At 45.8% G+C, this 20,756-nt stretch overlaps 1 protein-coding gene across 4 annotated transcripts in view; it reads right to left on the bottom strand.

Annotated features, from left to right (window-relative positions):
• Positions 1-20,756, bottom strand: part of MED1 (mediator complex subunit 1) — a 50,234-nt gene that overhangs the window by 14,014 nt on the left and 15,464 nt on the right. For all 4 annotated transcript variants that reach the window (XR_004028976.1, XM_030808086.1, XM_003278306.4 and 1 more), the window contains 8 exons: positions 17,555-17,626; positions 15,375-15,449; positions 14,553-14,626; positions 10,844-10,933; positions 7,138-7,249; positions 6,201-6,325; positions 5,830-5,948; positions 2,282-2,483 (listed from right to left, as the gene is read on the bottom strand). Coding sequence is in view for 3 of the 4 variants with exons in the window: in XM_030808086.1 (XP_030663946.1) it covers positions 2,282-2,483; positions 5,830-5,948; positions 6,201-6,325; positions 7,138-7,249; positions 10,844-10,933; positions 14,553-14,626; positions 15,375-15,449; positions 17,555-17,626 (869 nt within the window). In the remaining variant the exon portion in view is untranslated. The remainder of the gene's footprint in view (positions 1-2,281; positions 2,484-5,829; positions 5,949-6,200; positions 6,326-7,137; positions 7,250-10,843; positions 10,934-14,552; positions 14,627-15,374; positions 15,450-17,554; positions 17,627-20,756) is intronic.

Raw genomic sequence — 20,756 nt, 5'->3', positions numbered from 1 at the left:
ACACGGTGAAACCCCGTTTCCACTAAAAATACAAAAAAATTAGCCAGGCATGATGGCGGGCGCCTGTAGTCCCAGCTACTTGGGAGGCTGAGGCAAGAGAATGACATGAACCCAGGAGGCAGAGCTTGCAGTGAGCCAAAATTGCGCCACTGCACTCCAGCCTGGGCAACAGAACGAGACTCTGTCTCAAAAAAAAAAAAAAAAAAAAAAAAAATTAAAAAAATAAAAGAGATCTGATTTGCCTTCCCTGTTTCTTGTCTATCATTGGCACTGACACATACCTATCAACAGAGCGCTTCTGACTTAAGATTTTTAAAATTAACTATGGTTAGCTAGAACAGCCAAAATTTACAGCAAAGCTTCTAATAGCCAACTGTGTTTGAAAATCATCAGCATTTAGGCCGGGTGCCGTGGCTCACACCTGTAATCCCAGCACTTTGGGAGGCATAGGAGGGTGGATCACGAGGTCAGGAGTTCGAGACCAGCCTGGCCATGATGGTGAAACCCCATCTCTACTAAAAAAAATTTAAACAATTAGCCAGAGGCTGAGGCAGGAGAATCGCTTGAACCCAGGAGGCAGAGGTTGCAGTGGACCAAGATCATGCCACTGCACTCCAGCCTGGGAAACAGTGAGACTCCATCTCAAAAAAAAAAAAATCATGAGCATTCCAGAATCCTGAGAGAAAAAAGGGCTAAACCTTCTTAAAGCTGTAAGATTAAGTTCTCCAAACAATGGGGAGAGAAAATATACTCAGGACTAAACCTGGGAAGCACTCTCCTAACAACCTAAAATTTAACCTAAAACTGGCCAAGCACAGTGGCACCTATTATCCCAGCACCTTGGAGGCCAAGTCAAGAGGGTCGCTTCAGCCCAGGAGTTAGAGACGAACGTGGGCAACATAGAGAGACCCTGTCTCTACAGAAAAAAATTAGCCAGGCTTGGTGGTACATGCTTATAGCCCTACCTACTTGGAAGGCTAAGGCAGGAGGATCGCTTGAGCCAAGGAGGTAGAGGCAGCAGAAAGCTGTGATCATGCCACTGTGGTTCAGCCTGGGCAACAGAGTGAGACCCTGTCACAAAAAAAAAAAAAAGCCTCTCTCACTACACCATTCCAAGTTCTACCTTATGTATACCTGCTACAAGGTACAGGCCCTAAAATACCCAGTTACATTACTATGTTCAGAAAAAGAGTTAAGAACATTGCAAAAAAAGCAGTGGTCTCCAAATGCTAATCTACAGACTAGTTCCATCAAAACGATTTGTGGAGTTTAGATTCCCAACTCTTCTCACTGAGATTATCATTCAGTTCATCTTCGTGTGGAAACAAAGCATCTGTGATTTTTTTTTTTTTTTTTTTTTTGAGAGGCAGTCTCATTCTGTCACCCACGCTGGAGTACAGTGGCATGATCTAAGCTCAGTGCAACCTCCGCCTCCCAGGTTCAAGTGATTCTCCTGCCTCAGACTCCCAAGTAGCTGGGACTACAGGTGTGTACCACCACACCCAGCTAATTTTTGTATTTTTAGTAGAGACGGGGTTTCACTATGTTGGCCAGGATGGTCTCAACCTCTTGACCTCGTGATCTGCCCACCTCAGCCTCCCAAAGTGCTGGGATTACCGGCACAAACCACCGCACCCGGCCTGGTGTTTTGTTTTTGATACAGGGTCTTACTGTGTTACCCAGGCTGGAGTGCAGTGGTGCAATTTGAGCTCACTGCAATCTCTGCCTCCCAGGCTCAAGCAACAATCCTCCTGCCTCAGGATCCCGAGTAGCTGGGACCACAGGCACACACCACCACAACTGGCTACCTTTTTCTAGAGATGGGGTTTTGCCATGTTCCTCAGACTGATCTCAAATTATGGGCTCAAGTGATTTGCCCACCTTGGCCTCCCAAAGTGCTTGGATTACAGGCATGAGCCACCACACCTGGCCATCATCTGTAGTGTTAAAAGCTCCACGTTTGATTTTTTTTTTTTTTTTTTTTTTGTGACAGAGTCTTGCTCTGTCACCCAGGCTGGAGTGCAATGGCATGATCTAAGCTCACTGCAACCTCCCCCTCCCAGGTTCAAGCGATTCTCCTTCCTCAGCCTCCCAAGTAGGTGCCACTACAGTCGTGCACCACCACGTGCAGCTAATTTGCTTGACTTTTATGCCAAAAATGAAAAAAAAAAACAAAACTTTTTTTAAGTTCTACAGGTGATTCTGATGGGCCACCAATTAAAGAACCACTAGAGAAGTAAGTTTCCATCTTCCAGTAAGCATATCAAAGGAAAGGCAGTACCTTCTTTCAGAATAGTTCTTTTGACACAGCTTCCAATGAGGGTGTTATAGGCCACTTGGTGTCTGATCAGATTTAGGATAAGAGGAATTCGGCCAGGGTGCTGAAAGGTGATTTTGCTAACAAGGGTTCCCTGTAGACTTCGGCCATCTGGAAGAGGAGCATCCTTGTTGAGGAAATAGCAGTGCTGCTGACCAGGAAGAGCCTGGGCAAAAAAAACAGTTAACGAGTGCTATTTAGTTACCTATTGTATTCCAACCACAAAGTATCCTGAAAAAACCTACTGCTCAAAAAAGTGCAGAAAAGTCTCCACAGTGAATGTTTTCATCAGCTGATATTATAAATGCCAATCAATAACTAATTAGGCTGAAAAGATGTCTTTTTAGTAAATGCACTATGCCAGTGGTTTCCTAACCTAGCTAACATAAAAACTACCTCAGAAATCTATACTAAAGAGGTTCCTAAACCATAAATGCAAAATCTTTTTTTTTTTTTTTTTTTTTGAGACAGAGTCTCCCTCTGTTGCCCAGGCTGGAGTGCAGTGGCACGATCTCAGCTCACTGCAAGCTCCACCTCCCGGGTTCACGCCATTCTCCTGCCTCAGCCTCCTGAGTAGCTGGGACTATAGGCAGCCGCCACCACACCCGGCTAATTTTTTGTATTTTTAGTAGAGATGGTGTTTCACCGTGTTAGCCAGAATTGTCTCCCTCTCCTGACCGTGATCCGCCCACCTGGGCCTCCCAAAGTGCTGGGATTACAGGTATAAACCACCACGCCCGGTCGCAAAATCTCTATTTTTAATAAAACACCTATATAATAATAATGCAGCCAGAATTTGGTAGCTACTATTTTAGTCTATTGTAAAAGATTCAAATAAATTCAAGTCCAGATGAGGTTTTGGAACATTCCATTATTATTATTATTTTTGAGACAGGGTTTCACTCCCATTACCCAGGATGGAGTACAATGGTGCAATCTTGGCTCATTGCAATCTCCACCTCCCAGGATGAAGCCCCTCAGCCTCCTGAGTAGCTGAGACTACAGGCATGAGCAACCACATCTGCCTAATTTTTTTTTTTTTTTTTTTTTGAGACAGAGTCTTGCTCTGTAGCTCAGGCTGGAGTGCAGTGGCGCGATCTCTGCTCACTGCAAGCTCCGCCTCCCAGGTTCACGCCATTTTCCTGCCTCAGCCTCCCAAGTAGCTGGGACTACAGGTGCCCGCCCCCACGCCTGGCTAATTTTTCGTATTTTTTAGTAGAGACGGGGTTTTACCATGTTAGCCAGGATGGTCTCAATCTCCTGACCTCGTGATCTGCCCGCCTCAGCCTCCCAAAGTGCTAGGATTACAGGTGTGAGCCACTGCTCCCGGCCACATCTGCCTAATTTTTGTTTTTTTTTTTTTGGTAGAGACAGGATTTTGCCGGAGGATGAGGCAGAAGAATCACTTGAACCTGGGAGGCAGAGGTTGCAGTGAGCCGAGATCGCACCACTGCACTCCAGCCTGGGCAACGAGAGCAAAAAAAAAAAAAAAGAAAATGACAGGCGCGGTGGCTTGCGCCTATAATCCCTGCACTTTGGGAGGTGGAGTAGGGTGGATCACAAGGTCAAGAGATAAAGACCAATCTGGCCAACGTGGTAAAACCCTGTCTCTACTAAAAATACAAAAATTATCTGGGCGTGGTGGTGCACACCTATAGTCCCAGCCACTCAGGAGGCTGAGGCAGGAGAATCACTTGAACCCGGGAGGCAGAGGTTGCAGTGAGCCGAGATCGCGCCACTGCACTCCAGCCTGGCAACAGAGCTGGATTCCATCTCAAAAAATAAAAAAATCAAAAAGACAGTATTTTGCCATGTTGCCCAGGCTGGTATTGAACTCCTGAGCTCAAGTGATCTGCCTTGCCTTGGCCTCCCAAAGTGCTGGGATTACAGGTGTGAGTCACCATGCCCAGCCTCATAATTATTGCTTCCAGCATTTTCCTCTCTGTAATTACTTTCAGGATCTTTCCAGATTCTAAGCTCATAGCACTTGAAAGAATTAAACAGTAAGAATTTATAACACCTACTTATGATATTCTAAAAGTTCAAAATACCATTAAGAGTCTGTCACCCTGCCAGGCAAGGTGGCTCACATCTGCAATCCTAGCACTTTGGGAGGCCGAGGCGGGTGGATCACGAGGTCAGGAGATCGAGACCATCCTGGCTAACACGGTGAAATCCCGTCTCTACTAAAAATAGAAAAAATTAGCCAGGCGTGGTGGCAGGCGCCTGTAGTCTCAGCTACTCGGGAGACTGAGGCAGGAGAATGGTATGAACCCGGGAGGCAGAGCTGGCAATGAGCTGAGATGTCTCACCACTGCACTCCAGCCTGGGCGACAGAGCAAGACTCCAGCTCAAAAAAAAAAAGAGTCTATCACCCAAAATTTCTTTTATTTTTTTTATTTTTTTGAGACGGAGTCTCACTCTGTTGCCAGGCTGAAGCGCAATGGCGCGATCATGGCTCACTGCAACCTCCGTCTCCCAGGTTCAAGCGATTCTCCTGCCTCAGCCTCCCGAGTAGCTGGGACTACAGGCGCATGCCACCACACTCAGCTAATTTTTGTATTTTTTTAGTAGAGACGGGGTTTCATCCTGTTCGCCAGGATGGTCTCGATCTCTTGACCTCGTGATCCACCCGCCTCGGCCTCCCAAAGTGCTGGGATTAGACGTGTGAAACGCCACACCCAGCCTCTTTTTTTTCTTTTTGAGATAGAATTTCGCTCTTGTTGCCCAGGCTGGAGTGCAGTGGCGCAATCTTGGCTCACTGCAACCTCTGCCTCCCGGGTTAAGTGATTCTCCTCCCTCAGCCTCTCAAGTAGCTGGGATTACAGGCATGTTCCACCACACCTGGCTAATTTTTGTATTTTTAGTAGAGACAGGGTTTCACCATGTTGTCCAGGCTGGTCTCAAACTCCTGATCTCTAGTAAACCACCTGCCTTGGCCTCTCAAATTCCCAGAATTACAGGTGTGAGCCACTGCGCCCGGCCAATCACCCAAAAAATTCAACAAAGAAACGTACATTGTTGTTTCCTAATGGAAGCTCATGCCCTTTTATTTCAGTACATTTCCGAGATTTTTTTTTTTGAGACGGAGTCTGGTTCTGTCACCCAGGCTGGAGCACAATGGCACAATCTTGTCTCACTGCAACCTCTGCCTCCCGGGTTCAAGCCATTCTCCTGCCTCAGCCTCCCGAGTAGCTGGGATTACAGGCACCTGCCACCACACATGGCTAATTTTTTGTATTTTTAGTAGAGACGGGGTTTCACTATGTTGGCCAGGCTGGTCTCGAACTCCTGACCTCGTGATCCGCCTGCCTTGGCCTCCTAAAGTGCAGGGATTACAGGCGTGAGCCACCGTGCCCAGCCCATTTCTGAGATTTCTGTAATTTCCTGCCTTACTAAATAGGACATGATCCAGCAGTCTCGAAGAAACATATCTGACCTCAATAATGAAGATTATGATCTTGGGTCCAAACATAACCTATAACATTCTAGCTCCCTAGGGCTTTACTTACAGCATAAAATCTCATGTTGTGATTCAAAGGTATGGGGTCAGGGTCCTTTGATAGCTCAAACTGAGTTATCAGTTCATACAGCGGTGCATAAGTTGGTTGAGTTTCAAACAACGGAATTCCTGGAAAAACAAGAATCAATATAATGATCATGTTAAGATGAAAACGCTGACAGCTCAGTTTCCCCTTGATATCTACATTCATTCACCCAAAAGAGTTCTTACTAAGCATTTACTAGTACAAAGCACTATAACATCTTTACGAGTTAATATTTCAATGAGGCATGTAAGACTGAAAGACGTCACGATAACCTGACTTTGAAGTTTCTTTTTCACACTTATAACAAGTAATAGATCCTGATGCTCAAAACTCACCTGTGCAGTTCTGCAGTTTCTGAACAAATGCTCTAGATACTGGGATTGGCTGGGGAAATTTCAAGAAGAAACAGGCAGGAAGATCAACACTGTTGGCACTGGTGATTGAGGAGAAGGAAGGGGTCCTTCAAAAAAAAGAGGGTGGAAGCGTTGGATTTTGACTTGATATAAAAATGAAAAACCCAAACACCTTTTTTTTTTTTTTTGAGACAGATTTTCCCTCTTAATGCCCAGGCTAGAGTGCAATGGTGCGATCTTGGCTCACTGCAACCTCTGCCTCCCGGGTTCAAGGGATTCTCCTATCTCAGCCTCGTGAGTAGCTGGGATTATAGGTGCCCACCACCACGCCCGGCTAATTTTTGTATTGTTAGTAGAGACAGGGTTTCACCATGTTGGCCAGGCTGGTCTTGAACTCCTGACCTCAGGTGTTCCGCTTGCCTCAGCCTCCCAAAGTGCTGGGATTACAGGCGTGAGCCACCGCACCTGGCCCACAAACACCTATTCTTAAACATGTATGTATCACACAGACACATAAGTACAAACTCTCAAAAGCTCACTCTGTGAAACTTCCTACCCCCAATTCCCAGACATGCTATTGGTTAACACTGTAGAATTTAATCAAACATTTATGCTGAGGCATGTTCTCCAGTTATTACTCCAATGTAACTCCAAATGAACATAAGATAAAAGGGGGCACTCATTAAGCCAGAGGAATTAGCACAGTTCTCTTCTTTCCCTCTCAGTGCAAAGAATGTGTTCTATGAGCAGACTTTGGAGAGGAACACTCAGATATCGAACAAAAGAGAAATCAATGAATGGATAAAACAAAAGGCCAACCTCTAGAAATTCAAGTGGGGTAAGAGCCAGGTTAAAAGTTGTTCCATACTGCGCTTTCAGAAAAATTGACTTTGCCACTCTAAAATTATATTTAACTTACCATTTATTGTCAACTGGATGTGACCCCATAATTAATGGTGCAATTGGGAGTTTGTACATAGCAGATGTTCCTTCAATTGTCACTGATGCATTCATGCCCAAAGATCGAGAAACTGGGGATAGGAAAGAAAAAGGGTATTCCTCAAAGTAATACAAATGATGGGGATCACGGTATGTTTTAAGAGGTTAATTTTTGCAATATTTGTCAGCTATAATTTATCAGATGCTGTTATTCCTTTATTTATTTATATATTTTATTTATTTATTTATTTATTTATTTATTTATTTATTTATTTATTTTGAGACAGAGTCTTGCTCTGTCACCCAGGCTGGAGTGCAGTGGCGTGATCTCAGCTAACTGCAAGCTCCGCCTCCCGGGTTCACATCATTCTCCTGCCTCAGCCACCCGAGTAGCTGGAACTACAGGCATCTGTCACCATGCCCGACTAATTTTTTGTATTTTTAGTAGAGATGGGGTTTTACCATGTTGGCCAGGATAGTCTCGATCTCTTGACCCCGTGATCCGCCCATCTTGGCCTCCCAAAGGACTAGGATTACAGGTGGGATTACAGGTGTGAACCACTGCGCCCAGCCTATTTATTTATTTATTTTTTTTTTTTTTGAGACGGAGTCTCGCTCTGTCTCCCAGACTGGAGTGCAGTGGCACGATCTCGGCTCACTGCAAGCTCCGCCTCCCGGGTTCACGCCATTCTCCTGCCTCAGCCTCTCTGAGTAGCTGGGACTACAGGCGCCCGCCACCACGCCCAGCTAATTTTTTTGTATTTTCAGTAGAGACGGGGTTTCACCGTGGTCTCGATCTCCTGACCTCGTGATCTGCCCGCCTCGGCCTCCCAAAGTGCTGGGATTACAAGCGTGAGCCACCACGCCCGGCCGAGCCCAGCCTATTTATTTCTTTTTTTTATCAGAGGCAGAGTCTCGCTCTGTCCAGGCTGGAATGCAGTGGTGTGATCTCGACTCACTGCAACCTCCACCTACCAGGTTCAAGCAATTTTCATGCCTCAGCCTCCCACGTACCTGGCATTACAGGAATGCACCACCATGCCTGGCTAATTTTTTTGTATTTTTTGTAGAGATGGGGTTTCATCAGGTTGGCCAGGCTGGTCTCAAACTCCTGGCCTAAAGTTGATCCACCCACCTCAGCCTCCCACAGTGCTGAAATTACAGGCATGAACCACCAGGCAAGGCCTGTAGTTCTATAAAACTTAGAAATCAGGCCGGGTGTGATGGTAATCCCAGCACTTTGAGAGGGTGAGGTGGGTGGATCACAAGGTCAGGGGTTCAAGACCAGCCTGCAGAAGATGGTGAAACTGCATCTCTACTAAAATCACAAAAATTAGCCAGGTGCAATGACAGGCGCCTGTAATACCAGCTATTCAGGAGGCTGAGGCAGGAGAATCACTTGAACTTGGGGGGCGGAGGTTGCAGTGAGCCGAAATCGCACCACTGCACTCCAGCCTGGGTGACAGAGTGAGACTCTGTCTGTGGGAAAAATAAAAAAATTAGAAATCCTGGAAGTTACCTTTCTAACCAACCAATAATTTTTGTCAGTAAATAAAACACAAGAAACAATGCAGTCCAATAACATCATTTCTGAAGGGCTCAGTATCAATGTTTACTTATTTTTTCTTCAGAATGCATTTAAGTAGGATCATAATAAAAGGACAGGCTGATGCACTGGCTCACACCTGTAATCCTAGCACTTTGGGAGGCCAAGGCGGGAGGATGGCTTGAGCCCAGGACTTCGGGGGCTGCAGTGAGCTGTGATCAAATCACTGTACTCCAGCCTGGGCAACACAGTGAGAACTACCCCATCCCCCATGCCAAATTATAATAACAATAAAGGAGCCTGACGCCAAGGCTCACACCTGTAATCCTAGCACTTTCAGAGGCCAAGACAGGTGGATCACTTCAGGTAAGGAGTTCAAGACCAGCTTGGCCAACATAGTGAAACCCCATCTCTACTAAAAATACAAGAATTAGCCAGGTGTGGTGGTGCATGCCTGTAGTCCCAGCTACTTGGGAGGCTGAGGCATAAGAATCACTTGAACCCAGGAGGCGTAGGTTGCAGTGAGCTGAGATCGCACCACTGCACTCCAGCCTGGGTGACAGAGTGAGACTCCATCTTAAATAAATAAATAAACAAACAAACAAACAATAAAGGGATGGAGTCAATGAGTGAAGCTACAAAGGGACCTAAGGAGGTATTAGTCCATTTCACTTTTTTTTTTTTTTTTTTTTTTTTTTTGAGACGGAGTCTCGCTGTGTCCCCCAGGTTGGAGTGCAGTGGCGCGATCTCAGCTCACTGCAAGCTCTGCCTCCTGGGTTCACGCCATTCTCCTGCCTCAGCCTCCCAAGTAGCTGGGACTACAGGCGCCCGCCAACACGCCCGGCTAATTTTTTGTATTTTTTTTAGTAGAAACGGGGTTTCACCGTGTTAGCCAAGATGGTCTCGATCTCTTGACCTCGTGATCCGCCTGTCTCGGCCTCCCAAAGTGCTGGGATTACAGGCGTGAGCCACCGCGCCCGGCCCATTTCACTTTTTTTAGAGACAGAGTTTCGCTCTTGTTGCCCAGGCTGGAGTGCAATGGCACAATCTCGGCTCACTGCAACCTCCGCCTCCCGGGTTCAAGTGATTCTCCTGCCTCAGCTTCCCGAGTAGCTGGGATTACAGGCATGCACCACCGCGCCTGGCTAATTTTGTATTTTTAGTAGAGACAGGGTTTCTCCATGTTGGTCAGGCTGGTCTCGAACTCCTGACCTCAGGTGATTCGCCCACCTCAGCCTCCCAAAGTGCTGGGATTACAGGCGTGAGCCACCATGCCCAGCAGTCTATTTCTCTTTATCTTTTCTTGTATTAAGGGCAAACAGAATATAATGTCCATTACTATAGTTCTTAAATTTAGAAAACTTCACTTTTTTTTTTTTTTTTGATCAGTAACTCACTACGTTGCCCAGACTGGAGTACCATGACTATTTACACACACGATCATGGTATGCTACAGTCTCAAACTCCTGGGCTCAAGCAATCCTCCTGCCCAAACCTCCCAAGTAGGTAGGACTACAGGCATAAACCACCATGACCATCCTTCTTCACTTTTAAAACAATGAGTAAGCTGATTATCTCAGGTCAGACGGTTTATATCTCTTCTTATGAGTTGCTCATTTACTTATTTATTCAAAAGTACTTTTTTCTTTTTTTGAGATGGAGTCTCACTCTGTCACCTAGACTGGAGTGCAGTGGTGCAATCCTGACTCACTGCAACCTCCGCCTCCTGGGTTCAAGCAATTCTCTTGCCTTAGCCTCCTGAGTAGCTGGGATTATAGGCGCGCACCACCATGCCTAGGTAATTTTTGTATTTTTAGTAGAGACAGGGTTTCACCATGTTGGTCAGGCTGGTCTCGAACTCCTGACCTCATGATCTGCCCACCTCAGCCTCCCAAAGTGCTGGGATTACAGGCGTGAGCCACCGTGCCCAGCCCAAAAGTACTTACTAAGCTCCTATTATGTATGTGTGTATATACATATGTATGTACTTGTGAACACACATATACATGTGTGTGAGGTGTTGTGTGTATAAGGTGCAAATGGTAAGGTCAGCAAACTCATTAGAGAATAGCAAACCAGAAATTAAAGGCAAGCTGGGCACCAAACAAAACCTTTAATTCCTTTACAATTAAAGTCTTACCATTATTCTCATGCAAAATGATGGGAGATGCAGTCTTGTCATCCAGCAGGTCAGAAGGAGAGACATAGTACTTCAGGTTCATTAAATGACCTATAAAAAATAAAACTCATAACTGTATCTTTATCAGGTAAATTACAAATACAGAAAACATTAACATTTATTATATAAACCTATATTCAAGAAAGTAGTTTAACATATATGAAGAGTCATGCTCCAAAACAGCTTATGAAATATGGCAGGCCTGGTGGCTCACACCTGTAATCCTGGCACTCTGGGAGGCTGTGGCAAGAGGATCACTTGAGTCCAGGAGTTTGAGACCAGCATGGGCAACACAGTCAGACTCCACCTCTAAAAATAATAATAATAGGCCAGGCACGACGGCTAATGCCTGTAATCCTAGCACTTTGGGAGGTGAGGCAGGTGAATCCCCTGAGGTGAGAAGTTTAAGACCAGCCTGGCCAACATAGTGAAACCCCATCTTTACTAAAAATACAAAAAATTGGCCAGGCTTGGTGGCTCACACCTGTAATCCCACAACTTTAGGAGGCCAAGGTGGGCGGATCACAAGGTCAGGATATCGAGACCATCCTGACTAACATGATGAAACCCCGTCTTGACTAAAAATACAAAAAATTAGCTGGGCATGGTGGCACGTGCCTGTAGTCCCAGCTATGCGGGAGGCTGAGGCAGGAGAATCGCTTGAACCCAGGAAGCAGAGGTTACAGTGAGCTGAGATCGCGCCACCGCACTCCAGCCTTGGCAACAGAGGAAGACTCTGTCTCAAAAATAATAATAATAATTAGCCTGGCATGCTGGTGAGTGCCTGTAGTTCCAGCTACTGAGGAAGATAAGGTGGGAGGTCAAGGATACAATGAGCTGTGATTGTGCCACTGCACTCCAGCCTGGAAGGCAGAGCAAGACCCCGTTTCAAAAAATAAAAATAAAAAATAAAGAAATATGACAGGCGCTTGGGTGTGGTGGCACACACCTGTAATCCCAGCACTTTGGGAGGCCAAGGCAGGCAGATCACAAGGTGAGGAGATCAAGACAAGCCTGGCCAGCATGGTGAAACCTCGTATCTAATAAAAATACAAAAAATTAGCCAGGCATGGTGGCTTGCACTTGTAGTCCCAGCTACTCGGGAGGCTGTGACAGGAGAATTGCTTGAACCTGGGAGGTGGAGGTTGCAGTGAGCTAAGATCGTGCCACTGCACTCCAGCCTGGGCGACAGAGCAAGACTCCATCTCAAAAAAAAAGATAGATGACAGAAGTATGGATTCTGGGACTAACAATTTATTTCACGCAATTGACTAAAAAAAAAAAAAGGCCAGGTGAACTGGCTCACACTTACAATCCCAACACTTTGGGAGGCTGAGGCTCGAGGATCACTTGAAGCCAGGAGTTCAAGTCTACAGTGAGTTATGACTGCACCACTGTACTCTAGCCTAGGCAACACAGTGAGACCTCCATCTCTAAAAAAATTGTTAAAAGTTACCCAGGCATGGTGGCACTTGACTGAAGTCCTAGCTACTCAGGGGGCTGAGGCGGGAAGATCACTTAAGCCCAGGAGTTAAGGGCTGAAGTGAGCCATGTTCCTGCCACGGTACTTCAGCCAGAGGGACACAGCAAGGCTCTGTCTCAAAAAAGATAAGGACAAAAATGGGGAGGACAGGTATTGACAGCTTAGAAATCATCACAAAATGGCCAGGCACAGTGGCTCACACCTATAATCCCAGCACTTTGGGAGGCCGAGGCAGGCAGCTCACCTAGGGTCAGGAGATCGAGACCAGCCTGGCCAAATTGGTGAAACCCTGTCTCTGGCAAAAATACAAAAATTAGCTGGGCATGGTGGCACATGCCTGTAATTCCAGCTACATGGGAGGCTGAGGCAGGAGAACTGCTGGAACCCAGGATGCAGAGGTTGCAATGAACCAAGATCGCAACACTGCACTCCAGCCTGGGAGACAGAGTGAGACTCTGCCTAAAAACAAAAAACAAAAAAAAAGAAAGAAATCATCACAAAATACACAAACATCTGGTAATTTTCTCCCTCTGCTTATATGTTTATAAAACCCAAGATAAGGCCGGGCGCAGTGGCTTATGCCTATAATCCCAACCCTTTGCGATGCAGTGGCAGGAAGATCACTTGATCCCAGTTCAAGACCAGCCTAGGCAACATAGTAAGACCATGTCTCCATAAAACAACAAAACTTAGCCAGGCATGGTATCCTGCACCTGTAGTCCAAGCTACTCAGGAAACCGAGTTAGGGGGATTGTTTGGGCCCAGGGGGTTGAGGCTAGAGTAAGTCATGATTGCACGACTGCACTCCAGCCTGGGCAACAGAGCAAGACCCTGTCTCAAAAATAAATAAATACGACTGGTGCAGTGGCTAATACCTGTTTGTAATCCCAGCACTTTGGGCAGCCGAGGAGGGAGGATCACTTGAAGTCAGGAATTTGAGACCAGCCTGGCCAACATGGTGAAACCCCATCTCTACTAAAAATACAAAAATTAGTCAGATGTGGTGGCACATGCCCATAATCCCAGCTACTCGGAAGGCTGAGGCAGGAGAATCCCTTGAACCCAGGAGGCAGAGGTTACAGTGATCCAAGATTGTGCCACTGCACTCCAGCCTGGTGAGAGCCTATCTCAAGAAAAATAAACAGGCCGGGCGCGGTGGCTCACGCTTGTAATCCCAGCACTTTGGGAGGCCGAGGCGGGCGGATCACGAGGTCAGGAGATCGAGACCACGGTGAAACCCTGTCTCTACTAAAAATACAAAAAATTAGCCGGGCGTGGTGGCGGGCGCCTGTAGTCCCAGCTACTCGGAGAGGCTGAGGCAGGAGAATGGCGTGAACCCGGGAGGCGGAGCTTGCAGTGAGCCGAGATCGCGCCACCGCACTCCAGCCTGGGTGACAGAGCGAGACTCTGTCTCAAAAAAAAAAAAAAAAAAAAGAAAAAAAAAGAAAAATAAACAAATACATAAGAATAAAAATTGGCCAGGCACAGTGGCTCATGCCTGTAATCCCAGCACTTTGGGAGGCTGAGGTGGACGGATCAAGAGGTCAGGAGATTGAGACCATCCTGGCTAACACTGTGAAACCCCGTCTCCACTAAAAAATACAAAAAAATTAGCCGGGCGTGGTGGCAGGCGCCTGTAGTCCCAGCTACTCAGGAGGCTGAGGCAGGAGAATGGCGTGAACCTGGGAGGTGGAGCTTGCAGTGAGCTGAGATCGCGCCACTGCACTCCAGCCTGGGCGATAGAGCAAGACTCCGTCTCAAAAAAAAAAAAAAAAAAAAAAAGAATAAAAATTAATAAATAAATAGGCTGGGCACAGTGACTCGTGCCTGTAATCCCAGCACTTTGGGAGACCAAGGTAGGCCGATCAGTCGAGGCGAGGAGTTCAGGACCAGCCTGGCCAACAGTGAAACCCTGTCTCTACCAACAATAGAATAAATTAGCTGGCTATTGTGGTGCACACCTGTAATCCCAGCTACTCAGGAGGCTGAGGCATGAGAGTCACTTGAGCCCAGGAGGTGGAGGGAGCAGTAAGCCGAGATCATGCCACTGCACTCCAGCCTGGGCAACAAAGTGAGACTCTGTCTCAAAAAAATAAAATAAACAAACAAACTAAAGGTGAAATGAAAAGTAATGACCCTCAACTTAAATTAGACATGTTTCTAAACAAGCAAAATAGGATCACGTACCCCCACTCCTTGGTGTGAGATAGCCAACACTTCCATGAAGAATCTTATCCAAGGGACCAGCATTAGTTGCTTTCCTGTAAGACAAGTGATCTATGTTTGCTTATATTTAATCCCTGATGGTCTTGGTACACACTGATATTCAGTTCACCTCTCCGAAGTCTTTTCTTTTTTTTTTGAGACGGAGTTTCGCTCTTGTCGCCCAGGCTGGAGTGCAGTGGTGCAATCTCAGCTCACCGCAACCTCCGCTTCCCAGGTTCAAGTGATTCTCCTGCCTCAGCCTCCCGAGTAGCTGGGATTAAAGGCGCCCGCCACCACGCCCGGCTAATTTTTTGTATTTTTAGTAGAGACGGGGTTTCACCATGTTGGCCAGGGTGGTCTCGAACTCGTGACCTCAGGTGATCCGCCCGCCTCGGCCTCCCAAAGTGCTGGGATTACAGGCGTGAGCCACCACGCCCGGCCCAAAGTCTTATAATACTATCATAATGGTTCTGTCTTGTAATTGAGCATATAGCAAATGTATTTCACCTCCAAAGTAAAGGGATTATTTCCAAGTACACACCAGTATGTAGTATGGTGAACAAAAATTATACTTAGACTATTATTTCTCAGATGGGACTCCAGGTCTGATGAGTCTTGAGATAAAACCTATGGTAACCAACAACTTAACGATACTGATACTCAGAAGTTCGAATACAATCATCATTTCGGAAGAGAAAGGACATATTATCATACAGGCTTAATAGAGATGTATAAAATAGGACCCTAATCTCCCTGGAGAAAAACTCAAGGGATCATGCAGAATTAAGGTTTTAGCAGTCTTACCAGTACATAATTGCCATTTTAGAAAGATCTTGTTCTAAGGATTGGAGAGCCAAGTACATTTTAGTCTTCAGTTTGCTGGAGAGTAAATGAGAAGAACATGAGTTAATAGTTGAAAAACATGACCGGGCGGGGTGGCTCAGCCTGTAATCCCAGCACTTTGGGAGGCTGAGGCGGGCAGATCACCTGAGGTCAGGAGTTTGAGACCAGCCTGGCCAACATTGCGAAACCCCGTCTCTACTAAAACTACAAAAATTAGCCGAGCGTGGTGGCAGGCACCTGTAATCCCAGCTGCTCGTAAGGCTGAGGCAGGAGAATTGCTTGAACCCGAGAGGCGGAGGTTGCAGTGAGCCAAGATCACACCACTGCACTCCAGCCTGGGTGACAGAACAAGATTCCATCTCGAAAAAAAAAAAAAAAAAAGTTGAAAAATACACATATATACATACAGACACAAACAGTGACATAGAGGGCCTAAAGAGCAAGTCTAAATTGAAGGCAAAAATATATATTTTTTTTAAAAAACTGGCTAGGCGCAGTGGCTCACGCCTATAATCCTAGCAATTTGGGAAGCCGAGGAGGGCGGATTGCCTGAGCTCAGGAGTTTGAGACCAGCCTGGGCAACATGGTGAAACCCCGTCTCTAATAAAACTAAAAAAAAAATTAGCCAGGCATGGCAGCGTGTGCCTGTAGTCCCATCTACTTGGCAGGCTAAGGCAGGAGAATTGCCTGAACCTGGGAGGTGGAGGTTGCAGTGAGCCGAGATCGTGCCATTGCATTCCAGCCTGGTGGCAGAGCGAGACTCTGTCTCAAAAAACAAAAAAACAAAAAAACAAACAAAAACCAAAAAAAAAAACTGGCCAGGCATGGTGGCTCACGCCTGTAATCCCAGCCCTTTGGGAAGCCAAGGTGGGTGGATCACCTGAGGTCAGGAGTTCGAGACCAGGCTGGCCAAGATGGTAAAACCCCACCTCTACTAAAAATGCAAAACTTAGCCAGGTTGGTGGCGGGCGCCTTTAATCCCAGCTACTCGGGAGGCTGAGGCAGGAGAATCGCTTGAACCCAGGAGGCGGAGGTTGCAGTGAGCCGAGATGGCACCACTGCACTGCAGCCTAGGCGAGAGAGCAAGATTCCATCTCAAAAAAAAAAAAAAATAGTAATTAGCCGGGCATGGTGGCGCATACCTGTAATCCCAGCTACTCGGAAGGCTGAGGCAGGAGAACTGCTTGAACCCGGGAGGTGGAGGCTGCAGTGAGCTGAGGTTATGCCACTGCACTCCAGCCTGGGTGACAGAGCGACAATCGTATTAAAAAAAAGAAAAAAAAAAAAATTTTAAAACATTAATTCTTGACTGGACCTCAGGTGGTCCACCCACCTCAGCCTCCCAAAGTGCCAGGATTAAAGGCGTGGGCCACTGTATCCAGCTTAAAATAAAATTTTTTTTGTTACTACATATATATATATATGTATATATAAATTTTTTTTTTTTTTTTTTTTTTTTTTTTTTTTTGAGACAGCATCTCGCTCTGTCAACCAGGCTGGAGCACAGTGACACAATCACTGCTCACTGCACCCTCAAACTACTAGTTTGAAGTGATCCTCCCACCTTAGCCTCCCAAGTAGCTGGGACTACAGGCACTCATCACCACCCATCTAACCTGTTGTTGTCTTTCTGCTAGAGACAGGGTCTCATTATGTTGCCCAGGCTGGTATTGATCTCCTGAGCTCAAGAAATCTTCATGTCTTGGCCTCCCAATGTGCTGGGATTAGAGGCATGAGCCACTTTGACTGGCTTCACTACTATTAAAGCCTATTTTTAGCACTTCAAAGCTTATTTTTATCTCTGTTTTAAAAAGCCAAATACATTAATAGAATCCCAGGTAGGTTAAAAATAGAATTAAAGCCAGTTCCACAACAACTAATTCCTTTCAGCCTGGAAATTGGAATGTTGGACATCTCAAAGATTATATTCTGTCTTCCAGCATTATGATCGATTAATCAGGCACTGCCTATTGAAAATATCTTTAAAAGGCCTAATGTTGGAAGCTGAGCTACAGATTGCAGTGTAAGTAGAAACTAGGAGTGACAAATAGCAGAAGAGTTGGCAAATTTCTAGGCATAAGGTGGCTTATAGATTTATACTGATTTTTACAAACAAAAGCAAAAATATTAAAAATACTTACTTGTCCCCTGGAAGGTTATACAGATTAACAAGGCCCTTAAGGTGCTTAGAAAATTCATCAAAATTTTTTTCCCTATAAGGAGTTCAGGGAAGAGGGGAAAGAGAGGAAAATAAAACATAAAATTACTACTTAATCTTACAACAAAGTGCCAAAAATCACAGCTATATAAAACTGATTTTAATAATCAGCTTTAACCGTTTTCCTCAAAAGTTTTCTAGCATCAATGAAAAGCAGCAAAAGAAAAGAAAATATTTTCCTTTGTCTCTCTGCTCCACTTTCCCTGGAGAAGGTGCTAATAAGCAGTGTGAAAGTTAAAAGGAAGGTGGGCAAAACCTCTTTACCAGGTGTTTTATTAACTCCCAAGTAATGAAACCTGATTTAAATCAATCATTAACAACTTTCCTTTCTTTTCCCTTTTTATTAATGTTTTTATAGAGACGGGGTTTCCCAATGTTGCCCAGGCCAGACTCTAACTCCAGGACTTAAGCAATGCTCTCACTTCAACCTCTCACCTTCAACAACAGGTGTGCACCACCACACCCAGCTCCTTTCTTCCAAATATATAATTGAATTTGGATGTCAACAAAAATAAAACTTTTGATTGCACAGATAATAAGAAGAAAATAAATTGGGAAGGGCTGGGCACGGTGGCTCACGCCTGTAATCCCAGCACTTTGGGAGGCCGAGGTGGGTGGATCGTGAGGTTAGGAGATCGAGACCATCTGGCTAACACGGTGAAACCCCGTCTCTACTAAAAATACAAAAAAAAAACGGGCGCAGTGGCTCAAGCTTGTAATCCCAGCACTTTGGGAGGCCGAGGCGGGCGAGGTCAGGAGATCGAGACCACAGTGAAACCCCGTCTTTACTAAAAATACAAAAAATTAGCCGGGCGTCGTGGTGGGCGCCTGTAGTCCCAGCTACTCAGAGAGGCTGAGGCAGGAGAATGGCGTGAACCCGGGAGGCGGAGCTTGCAGTGAGCAGAGATTGCGCCACTGCACTCCAGCCTGGGCGACAGAGCGAGACTCCGTCTCAAAAAAAAAACAAAAAAACAAAAAAAAATTAGCCGAGTGTGGTGGCGGGTACCCGTAGTCCCAGCTACTCAGGAGGCTGAGGCAGGAGAACAGCGTGAACCCAGGAGGCGGAGCTTGCAGTGAGCCGAGATCTCGCCACTGCACTCCAGCCTGGGCGACAGAGCAAGACTCTGTCTCAAAAAAAGAAAATAAATTGGGAAGACACAACACTTGTGGGTATACAGCAACATGAGAGCAAAGATGAGAGGGAAAACAAATACTGGGACAGAGATGGAGACCCAGAGAAAAGGTAGTGGGTACTCTCGAGGCAAACTACCCATTAGAAAATATTGCTATGATCAGATATACCCTAGAAAAAATAAACTACTACCATGACCTCTGGCTTTCTAGGACCCAATATTCAGGCTTCGATTGTCGGACAAATGGGCTTTTGTGGATAGGTTTAGGAATCCAATACATCTCCACAATTCAACTCTTGATATCTTTTTTCAAACTTGAAAAAAAAGCTCTCTGGAAAGCTAAACTGCCATGACAATGTCAGACACTTGAGCAGACATTTGGTGAGCATTTACTAAGCACTTACAGTCAACAGTGCTATTAAGACAGTAAAAAGAAACGAGTAGCAGCAAAATATATTCTTTACCTTAATATTACCATCTATACTAAATGGTAGTATCAGGTAAAAGTCAACATTATTTCTTTTTTTCTCTTTTTCTTTTATGAGACAGAGTCTCACTCTGTCGTCCAGGCTGGAGTCCCATGGCAATGGCGCGATCTCAGCTCACTACAACTTCCGCCTCCTGAGTTCACGCGATTCTCCAGCCTCAGCCTCCTGTGTAGCTGGAATTACAGATGAGCACCACCACACCCGGCTAATTTTTTGTATTTTTAGTACACATAAGGATTCACTCATGCCCGGATACTACAAAAATTAGCCGGGCATAATGGCAGGTACCTGTAATCCCAGCTACTCAGGAGGCTAAGGCAGGAAAATCGCTTGAACCCGGGAGGGGGAGGTTGCAGTGAGCCTAGATTGTGCCCCTGTACTCCAGCCTGGGCAACAGAGTGAGACACCATCTCAAAAAAAAGGCCGGGCGCGGTGGCTCATGCCTGTAATCTCAGCACTTTGGGGGGCCGAGGCGGGCAGATCACGAGGTCAGGAGATCGAGACCATCTTGGCTAACACGATGAAACCCCATCTCTACTAAAAATACAAAAATTATCCGGGCGTGGTGGCAGGTGCCTGTAGTCCCAGCTACTTGGGAGGCTGAGGCAGGAAAATGGCGTGAACCCGGGAGGCAGAGCTTGCAGTGAGCAGAGATCACACCACTGCACTCCAGCCTGGGCGACAGAGCGAGACTCCATCTCAAAAAAAAAAAAAACGCTTTTACACACACACATACACAACTTATTTCCTCAATGTGAACACTCTAAGATATCCTCATGTGGTGCCTGAGAACTTCGCTATGCTCAAAACAAAGTGTATGTAATAACTTCCTTAAATTCCCCAAAAGTCTTAATTCTGAGTTTAAATTTAAGTACAGAAATTTCCACTCAATTAAAAGTGAAAAAATCCACTATCTGCTAAAAGCAACTATCTTCAAGCCTAGCACTTTTACTGTAACACACATATACCTTCTAAATGAAACAATTTTTCCCAAAATCAAAGCAAAAAAGTTATTTTCATGGTATTATACTCAATTATCAAGCCTTCTCTGATTCAATGATTACCTTCTATTTATTTTGTTCCACACATAATTCTTTATTTATTTTTTTTTTTGAGACAGTCTCGCTCCATCACTCAGGCTGGAATGCAGTGATGTGATCCCAGCTCACTGCAACCTCCACCTCCCAGGCTCAAGCCATCTTCTGCCTCAGCCTCCCGAGTAGCTGGGATTACACGTGTGAACCACTACGCTCAGCCACTTTTTTTTTTTTTTTTTTTTTTGAGACAGAGTTTTGTTCTTGTTGCCCGGGCTGGACTGTAATGGCACGATCTTGGCTCACCACAACCTCTGCCTCCCGGGTTCAAGCGATTGTCCTGCCTCAGCCTCCCAAGTAGCTGGGATTACAAGCATGTGCCACCACGCACGGCTAATTTTGTATTTTTAGTAGAGACAGGGTTTCTCCGTGTTGGTCAGGCTAGTCTCGAACTCCCGACTTCAGGTGAT

This window comes from Nomascus leucogenys, unplaced genomic scaffold (assembly GCF_006542625.1).
Source record: "Nomascus leucogenys isolate Asia unplaced genomic scaffold, Asia_NLE_v1 Super-Scaffold_285, whole genome shotgun sequence".
Classification (NCBI taxonomy): Eukaryota; Metazoa; Chordata; class Mammalia; order Primates; family Hylobatidae; genus Nomascus; species Nomascus leucogenys.
The sequence above is the reverse complement of the archived record's forward strand: the minus strand, read 5'-3'. Positions and strand labels throughout refer to the sequence as shown.